The sequence below is a fragment of the Cyanistes caeruleus genome, chromosome 3 (assembly GCF_971803275.1).
Source record: "Cyanistes caeruleus chromosome 3, bCyaCae1.hap1.1, whole genome shotgun sequence".
Taxonomy (NCBI): domain Eukaryota; kingdom Metazoa; phylum Chordata; class Aves; order Passeriformes; family Paridae; genus Cyanistes; species Cyanistes caeruleus.
The window spans coordinates 23,103,663-23,113,324 of record NC_141703.1 but is presented as its reverse complement, the minus strand read 5'-3'; the positions used below and the strand labels follow the sequence as shown (position 1 = coordinate 23,113,324).

The 9,662-nt window shown below is 45.3% G+C and overlaps 1 protein-coding gene across 1 annotated transcript; it reads right to left on the bottom strand.

The window, feature by feature from the left end:
• Window positions 1-2,048: 2,048 nt before the first annotated feature.
• Window positions 2,049-3,688, bottom strand: LOC147654007 (uncharacterized). The gene has a single exon (XM_086880157.1). The coding sequence runs from the start codon at window positions 3,686-3,688 to the stop codon at window positions 2,324-2,326; it is 1,365 nt and encodes a 454-aa protein (XP_086736283.1). The 3' UTR covers window positions 2,049-2,323.
• Between the last annotated feature and the right edge of the window lie 5,974 nt (window positions 3,689-9,662).

The following is a 9,662-nucleotide window of genomic DNA, read 5'->3' as shown; positions in this document are numbered from 1 at the left end:
CTCTCCTCTAGACTAAACAGGCCCAGCTCCTATAGCCTCTCCTCACAAGAGAGATGCTCCGGTCCCCTAAACACCTTTGTGACCTTTTGCTAGACCATTTCCAGAGGAACTTGTTTTTCTTATGCTGAGCAGACTAGAATTGAACGCAATACTCCAGATATACCCTTGGGGTGTTGAATTTTTTGACAAATATAATGGGAACTTACCTATACCTACCTCACCTTGGACAGTATCCAAAACACAGATCTTTGTGTTTACTGAATGCTCCAAAGGCAAATCAGCCAATTTTGAGTATAATGCTACTTTGATTAACTAAGACTGTGATGGATTTTCACTATATTAAAACAAATTGATTAAAGCAACACAAAGATTTTGAAAAACCACCTATTGAAGAAGCTCTCTGAGAAGCTCCAGAGGCAAGATATAATTGCATAAATAATTATGAATAAGTTGTCAATCTCTTTCACCATATTTTGGGAGCACCATTTAGACATGAGCTATTTATAGCCAGTTACAGCAAGCAACAAAACAGCTGATTTTCATCTTACTTTCTAAATACTGACATGGAAATAAGTGATTAAAATAATTAAATTGGCAGAAATTTCAAGGTAGGCTTGGAGAGATTAACAGCCAGTTTTCCACAAATCAAGACAACATTTTATATTTGCTTATTGTAACAGAGAATCTTCTCAGAGGTATACAACAATCACATGGTATGCACGATATTCACAACATACTGATTGAAATTTGCTCATATACAGTTCTAATTAACTCGTTTCCCTGGAGGTCCATGTTACTAACAGCGTCTCTCTGAATAACATTTGCAGCAGTAAATGAGAAGTCAATGTGAATAGTAAGCAAGGCTTTCTATCACAGATTTTGATCTTCAGATGTAGCTCCCTTCTCGTAAGAGAAACAAAAAGAACACAACATTGTGCCAGTTACTACTTATGGGGGTTTGAGGAATCTGCACAAGAGCCTGCTCAGTTCAATATGCTGACAAATTACTTGGAAGGAGTGAATAAAATGAATACATCTCTTACAAAGGATACAGTATTATTTAGGATAGTCAAGTCTAAAGTGGACTGAAGATTATCTCATGATACTGAGTGGCAAAATGAGCAGACAAAAATTGTTGTTAAGAAGTGCACTTGAATAAATGTATTCTAAGTAGATCTGTATGTTCTCAGTTATTATGGTGTTGTCAGATCTCTGAGAATGTCAGCTCAGTGTTGCATGGCAAATATATTATGAGAAGTTGTTAAAAAAGAAAAAAGAGAAAATATCATACTGCTCTGGTGTAAATGCACAGTATACCATTTTCTTTATTGCTGTATGTGTGATCTTCTTTAAGAGGATACACCAAAAAATGAAAGGGGATTGAAAAGGAAAACATACAGAATAAAAGCTACTCTGAAAATTCTGAAGCCCTTTTCAACATGGAAAAAAGGAAGTCTAAGGCATCAAGAATAGTATAGCAAATATGGTTTGTAAAGTTCACATAGGATGAACATAAAATATATCTATTTACTTCCAGGAATTGAATTGGATAATCTTGTGTCCTTTAAAACTCAGGCTATCCTATTCCTATTCCTATTCCTATTCCTATTCCTATCCCTATCCCTATCCCTATCCCTATTCCGGCCAGGCCTGAAAATAAAATTAATGTATATGAGGTTTGGGTTTTTTTTGCTTTGATATTGAGACATGAATGGAAAATCAGAATTTCTGATAGGGATCTAGACTCTAGTGTTGCAAAATTAGTGTTTGTTCTGTTTATGGTAGCACTACAGAATACTTTTTCTCTTGTCTCCATTAAATGGGTTTAAAAAAATGGAAGTTACCATATACAGAAAGAAGATATTCAGAGCAGAAGAGAATCATATTTATCATGGAAGGCAACATGGTACATTTTGGGGCTGAAGAAGAAAGGAAAGACAGTGCAGCTCTGAGGAGACCTTCCCTTTGCCCCCCGAAGTAAATCCACGCTAGCTCTGTCGAATGGAGGGGTCAGAGAGGCTCCTCGAGACCGAGAAAAGACCAAAAGGTGCTGCTTCTCCCTCCAGGGGATCAGAAGATGTTTATTCTGGCTAGCTGCCAGAGAGAGAAGAGGCCGGGTTACTCTTTCCCGGACTCTTTCAAACCTCGGGAGAGGGGCGGGGGGACATATAGCGCCAACCAATGGGGTAACGTTTCAGGGATAAGGGAGGGGAGGGGAAAAACACGTCACAGAGAAACACAGTAACTCCCAGAAATATGCACTACCACATCTGCCCCTACTTTAACATATGTAATTAAATGAAAGGTAATGAGCTTATACTACTTACTGACCCGAAGTGGCCCACCAATTCCCATTTGTAGGTTGGTGAGGGTTACTCCGGTCTGCCAACTCTATATGGTTGACATCTGAGGTAGTTGAGACTAGCTTAACTATGCTTCTGTACAGTATTTTGCTTAGCACTCCAAACACTAACACCGTCAGCAAAACAATGACTAGCAGTGACAGAATAGTTTTCACTATTGAAGCCCACCACCCCGAGAGCCCCCAGTTCTTAAACAGTCCATTGAACCAGTCATCAGCTTCTTGCTTGACTTGTCCGATCATGCTTTTCATCTCTCGGAGAGTGGCATGGATGTTAGGAGCCTTCGATGTTAGATCCATGCAGCAAAGACCTTCAAACTCTTGGCACTCGTGCCCGTGGAGCAATAGGAGAAAGTCTATTGCAGCACGGTTTTGAAGTGTCGCCTGCCTGGTAATTTCCTCATCTTCTAGGAGGGCACTTATGGCATTGGATGTTAAATTCGCTTGTTTTACTACCCAGCATTCTAGGTGTCCCAATTCACCTAGGGCTTTAGCTGCAGCTACCCAGGGAAGAAAAATGGATGCAGCAATCCTTTTTGATTTTGACCAATGGAAAATTTCTGAGTCACAATTTTCATCTAATTTTGTAGCACTTCTCTTTTGAATTTTTTTGGTCAAATTGTTTTTATGGGTCCACTCGCCAATTAATGTTTGATTGGGCGCTAACAGTGACAGACGCCCTATGGTACACGGCCCTCCAAGGAGACGGGATGGAATTCCTGCCCATGCACGGTCCCCACAAATGAGGAACAGTCCTTTGGGGAGGCTTTTGGGATGTGGATGAACTGAAGAGTGCACTTTGATGTAGCTTAGTACATGGCACCACTTTTTTGCTGTGAACTCTTCTCTATGTTGTACTATATGGTGGAATGTTTCTTTATGAGTTGGAGGACTAACTCTAAAGTGTACACAGTATGATGCTGGGGAGGAACCCAGCAACTCTAACTCCTGGGGTTCCTGGGTTGCCTTAAGAAAATGGGGTAGCCACTCCTCGACAGGGTTTCTTAACTCTGCTTCTACATGAGTGCTGTGTAGTTTATTATCTGCCTCAGGAGTCAGTGTACTAAAGCTGTGTGTGAATTCATCATGCTGCAGGGGAATTCCTACCAGGCAGGTAGACATAGGATTTTTTGCTGCTGCGGTCGATAGACATATGTTTTCCTGTTGGAGTGTTTGTGCCAGGGTCACCCAGACGTTTTGACGTGGCTGTGGGACGATCCAGGCTGTTGTCAGGCTGCTCAGTGCGAGCAGGATGACAGCAGGCTTAAGGCTCATCATGGATTTGAGTAAGAGGTAGGTTATTTCTAAAAAAAAGGAAACAGACATTCTTTAAAACATATTTACAGTTACAGTATGCAGGTTTCTTCTTACTCTCTTCAGCGGCGTCTTCTTTTGGAAGCAACAGCTACTTGCTTCTCTTCTCTTCTTGCTGGTGCTGGATTCTTTGGAATAAAAGGTTTTACCCATTTCTGAGGAATCCATCGGGGGCCTGAAGGGGTGGATACACACGCGTAGCCACGCCCCCAGGTGACAAGTTCATAGGGACCCTTGGTTTGCCAAGTTTCAGGGTCTCTGATTAACACCGGTGGATGCTGTGACAATTTAAACTGATCACTACTGTTAAAATGCCGAGTTACAGGAGGATTCATGTTTTCAAATGAGCAGTTTAGGAAATTAATAGTAAACAGAGCTTTACATAGTTTCTGTTGGGGAGACATCCACACTGCTTCGCTACCTTGCCTGGCTAGGACTTGTTTGAGCGTCTGGTGCGTACGCTCGATTACAGCCTGACCTGTGGGGGAGTGGGGGATGCCAGTTTTATGTTCCACTCCCCACTGCTGGACAAATTCCAGGAACTCCTTGGATTTATATGCTGGGCCATTATCTGTTTTAATTTCTTTAGGGATTCCCAATACAGAAAAGGCCTGTACTAAGTGTTGTTTAGCATGTACAGACTTTTCTCCTGCATGAGCAGAGGCATACACCGCTCCTGAGTATGTATCAATACTCACATGTACATACTTCAGGCGACCAAAACTGGGAATGTGAGTGATATCTGTTTGCCACACTTCACAGCTCTTAAGGCCTCTGGGATTAACTCCGATGCCTAATGATGGCACTGCCTGGAGCTGACAATTGGGACAGGTAGCCACGATGGCTTTGGCCTGATTCCGTGTCAGCTGGAACTGACGAATCAGTCCTGGCACATTTTGATGATATTGCTGGTGACTTATTTTTGCCTGCTGAAACACATCAGGGAGACATACCTTTTCGGCTGGGGCAGCAAGGGAATCAGCCTTCCGGTTCCCCTCAGCGATTTCACCTGGCAATGGGGTGTGCGATCTTATATGCATCACATAGAAAGGTTGTTCTCTATTCGAGACTAAGTAAATCAGTTTTGAAAGCAATCTAAAGAGATGTTCGTTCTCAATGTCCTTGAGAACTGCCTGTTCCGCTCTGGACACCACTCCTGCTACGTAGGCTGAGTCAGTAACTAAATTAATCGGTTCTGAAAATTTTTCAAAGGCTCTCACGACCGCAGCTAGTTCAGCTATCTGGGGTGACCCCTCTACAAACTCAACATCAGCTTCCCAAAGCTGAGTCTGTGGATTTCTCCAAGTCATCACCGACTTGTGAGATGTCCCAGATGCGTCAGTGAACACTGTGAGAGCTTTGAGTGGCCTCCGGCTCCTTTTCTCACGAGGAATGAGATGGAATTCCTCATGAAACAATTTGTGTGATGGTGCATGAACTGAAATTTGCCCACTGTAGCTGTCCAGAGCTAACTGGAGGTTAGCATTGCTCTGCAGCAGATGCTCAAACATCTCTTTGGTCAGTCTCTCAGGGGAGTTTTTCCCTTCTCCAGAGAGCCTGACTGGGAGGTGAATACACATAAAGTCACAACCTGCCAGTTCCCGCAGCCTTACCCTGGCCTTTTGAATCAGCTGAGCCATCAGCTCTTGTGGCTTGGTGATAGTCTTGGGTCTTTGATGGGAGAGGAAAACCCATTCTATTATTAAGAGTGGGTCTCTCTGCCCTTCAGCCCATTGGAATATTAACCCATGTAGGTGTGGCAATTTTCCCAGGACAATAAATTTGAAAGGCAGCTCAGGTTTGAAGCGGTGTGCCTGTCTTTCTGTCAAGGCCTTTTGTGCCTTTTCAATTACAGTTTTTGCTTCTGGAGTTAGCACTCTGGGAGACAGTAACTCTCTCTCCCCTTTTAATAAATTGAGTAGGGGGCCCAGGTCTTCATTGGTGAGACCTAGCCAGGGTCTGACCCAGTTTAGTGACCCGCATAGAGAATGAAGATCTGCTAGAGTTTTAGGATTACCAATAATTTCCAATTTTTGTGGAACAACAGTCCGTGCTGTAATTTGCAGGCCCAGATATTTCCAAGGTGGCATCCTCTGAACTTTGTCTTCCTGCAATTGGAATCCAGCAGAGGTTAAAACTTTAACCACTAGGTCAAGGGTGTCTTTCAGTATGTTGTTATTGGGACAGCATATTAAAATATCGTCCATATAATGCAAAATGATAGCTTCTCTCTTTTCAGCACGCACTGAGGACAGCAATGACCCCACATACCACTGGCAGATGAAGGGGCTGGCTTTCATCCCCTGAGGTAATACTGTCCAGTGGTACCGTTTCATTGGGGCTTCCCTGTTAATGGTAGGAATGGAAAAGGCAAACCTTGGTGCATCCTCTGGATGCAGGGGAATTTGAAAAAAGCAATCTTTAATATCCAGTACTGCTAGTAGCCAATCTTGTGGTAGCATGGTTGGGGAGGGCATTCCTGGTTGGAGAGATCCCATGTTTTGTATTTTTTTGTTTATTTCTCTTAAATCTTGAAGGAGACGCCATTTGTCTTTCCCTGGCTTTTTTATTACAAACACCGGGGAATTCCAAGGGCTGGTTGTTTCTACTATGTGTCCCTTAGCCAATTCTTCTTCCACTAATTTTTCTAGCGCCCCAAGTTTTTGTTTGCTGAGAGGCCACTGGTTCACCCAAATTGGATCATTATCTAGCCAAGATAATTTTTGGACAGGACGCTGTACAGTGGCCTCTATTAAAAATCCTGAGGTGTCTCAGGAATAGTGAGTTTTACCCCCCACTGCAACATGGTATCTCTCCCCCACAGGGGGCACTTGTAGTCAATTACAAAAGGTCGGACACTAGCAATCCTACCATCCGGACCTTCGATCTGGACGATATCTCTAGCAATTTTTGCCAGTTTCATCCCTCCAACACCTTGTATTTTTCCTGCCACTGGTTGTAGTTCCCAGTGTGATGGCCACATCTTTTCCGGTATGATGGTCACATCTGCCCCAGTGTCAATTAACCCTTCTACATGGAGATGTTCTGATTTATGTGTTAAATTGCATCCTATAATAGGCTTGTTTTCACCCACTACTTCTGCCCAGTAAACTCCCGGTGCTTTGTCATCTACTGGGACTTCTGTTGGAACAGGGATTACCTGGGCTATTACCAGCCCTTTGTCTATATAGAAAGGTGGTTGGGGACACCTAGCTAAGAGAGTGAGGTGTGTTAGGCCTCCTGTGATTGTCATGGGAGCCACCTCAATCTCTATTGGTGTGTGTGCTGTGTCTCCAATAACAAAATACCTACTATCCAGTCCAGCCAGGTCTTGTGAATTATCCTGCAAATCTACTCCCACGACAGTCCAGCGGTCAGATCTGAAACAAAAAGCTTTAGAAGTTACAAGTCTGAATCGCTTTTGCGGTTGCCAGACCTTATTAGGCAAACGTTTTTCACAATTATAGTTTTGCAGTTTTTCACCCCCCTTCCCCCTTTTTATTAAAGGACAGAGATTCGTTTCCACTTCATTTATGTCTGCACGCTGAGTGGATAAGCGCTGTGATGTAAGTTTTTTGGCAAGCTGGTATCCATGTGTTTCTGTTGTTTTAAAGGACAGTTTTTAGCAAAGTGTCCTGGTTTTCTGCAATAAAAACAAATTCGCTGTTGCTGGTCAGGCGTCATCTGTTCATTCCTTGTCTCAGATGAAACTGCAGCAACAGGTCTTGGGGTGGTCCAGGGAGGTCTCTTTTCCTGCGAAAACATCTCTGCTTTCTTTGCACAGGCCGCTGACATCTGTGCCAGGGTCGGAGGGGGATCCACAGGCAAACCTAAAATAATTCTACGGCAAGATTCATTAGCATTTCTCTGAGCAAGTTCCTTGACTAACTCTGTCTGTACCACAGGGTCTTCTACCTGACGGGAGACTTGTTCTCTTAATCGGTCTAAGAATTGCAGGAATCCTTCTGAGGGCATTTGTTTTACATTAATATAACTGCCTTTAGTGTCAGCTGTAGGTAGCTGTGTGAAAGCCTTTTCTGCAGCTGTAGTGATTTTATCTATCACAGCTTTTGGCAATGCCCTAGTTTGGTCCTCAGGTTTTTCCCATACTCCTTCACCGCATAAATGCTCTAAAGTAATAGGATTATTTAATAAATCTACATATTGGGGATTAGTTTTTAATAATTCCACCAGTATGTTTTTTAGAAACCGCTTCCATGTGTTTTCCCATAATTCAAATTCAGATGGTGTAAGCAAACACTTAAAAAGATCTTTAATATCTGTAGGAACTAAATCATTTGAGGTTAATGTTGTTTTAACAATGCTTTTAAATATTTCACTATTACGGCCAAATTCTCTTTGTACTTTGCAAATTTCTTTTTTGTCTTGGTATGAAAACGGTTTGTAAGTACGGTTTTGTGGTCTCGTTCCAGTAAAGGTGACAGGAGCAACAGTGGGGAAAAAGGCTGAATTAAAACTATTTAGTTTTCTATTCTCAGTTGTATTGAGCTGGGCGGGGGGAAGGGCTTGTCTTGCTCGGACATCGGGGAAGCCCGTATTCCCCCATCCCCCAGGGGCACCATGTGGCTCCACACTGGGAGCAGGCTGTGAGGTTCCACCCTTCCATCCCCCGGGGCGTCCCCCGGGGCCATCAGGGCAATTTGCAGCAGCACAACCACACCCGCCTTTGGAATGTGGTGAGGCAACCTCACCTCCCTGCTCGGTCTCGGCCCCGCCCCCCGGACCGTGGGAACTGGGCGGGGCCCCGCCCCTCAGCCCCCACTCGGCTCCGCCCTCAGACCCGCCCCCCAGACCGTGGGAAATGGGAGGGGCTCCGCCCCTCACCCCCCTTTCGGCCCAGCCCCCAGCCCCGCCTCCGGTTTCCGCCCCATCTCCGCCCCCAGCCCCGCCCCCGCAGGAGCCGGGCGGGGGGGCGCTCCCCCCCACGCCGGGCTTCAGGGTTCTACCCCCCCCCATGCCGGGTCTCGGGGTCTCCCCCCCCGCCATGCCGGGTCTCGGGGTCTCCCCCCACCCCACGTCAGGTCCGGGAGGCTGGCACCCCTCCATCGGGGGGCAGAGCCGGGACACCCCTCTCCCTGCCCCTCTGCAGGAGCAAGGGGTATAACTCTCTCCCTCTCCGCCCCCGCTCTCCACGGGACAGGGGCTGGAGGAACAGGGGATAGGGTTGCAGCCTCGGGGGACAGGGTCATAGGGTGGGGCCAGGCAGGGCTGGGGGGGATTATGGGTAGGAGAAAGGGAATACACAGGAAGATTCACCATGTGGCCGGCTAACACGTGGCCGGCGCCATCTTGGCTCTGCACATGTTCTTGAGTAAATTCAGCAGAGCTCTCCCCTCCTTGCAGGGAGGATTTAAAGCTATATTTTTCAGGGTTTTCTGCGGGGAGGGAAGGGTACAGGCAGTTTTTGTCTGCTTGTAATGCTTGGGACAAGCGTTCCTGTGGAGGTGCCGAGGGAAGGTAAGAGGAGGAGAAAGCCGGAAGCTTCTTCCTCTGTAATATGGTTTTCCGAATTAAAAGGAAAAGGGGGAGGAAATCACCAGCTGTGCTGTCTCCCGATTCAACTTGCACAGTAAGGGCTTGACCAACTTTTTCCCAGTCAGGCAGGGAATCAACATTTAAATCCGGAAAATGCAAAAAAACCCATTTTACTAATTTCTTCAGCTTATTTTTTGAGAAATTGATATTTCCAGCTTTTAAAATATTCTTAATAAGGGAATATTTATTCCTTTCCTGTGTAGACAAAAGAGTACCCATGGCTAATCTTAAGGCTTTACTACACAGGTTGGTCTAACCCTTTTTTTATCTCCGAAAAAGCAGAAAAGATCCAAACTGCAGTCAGGGTTTAAAAACCACCGCGGAGCCCAGGACCTGCTGCCGGTGCACTCCCCCCCCACTCCACGTGGACTCCTCTGGTCCCGATACCAGGGAGAGGCTTTGCCAGCAGCACTACCACCACCGTGCCCCG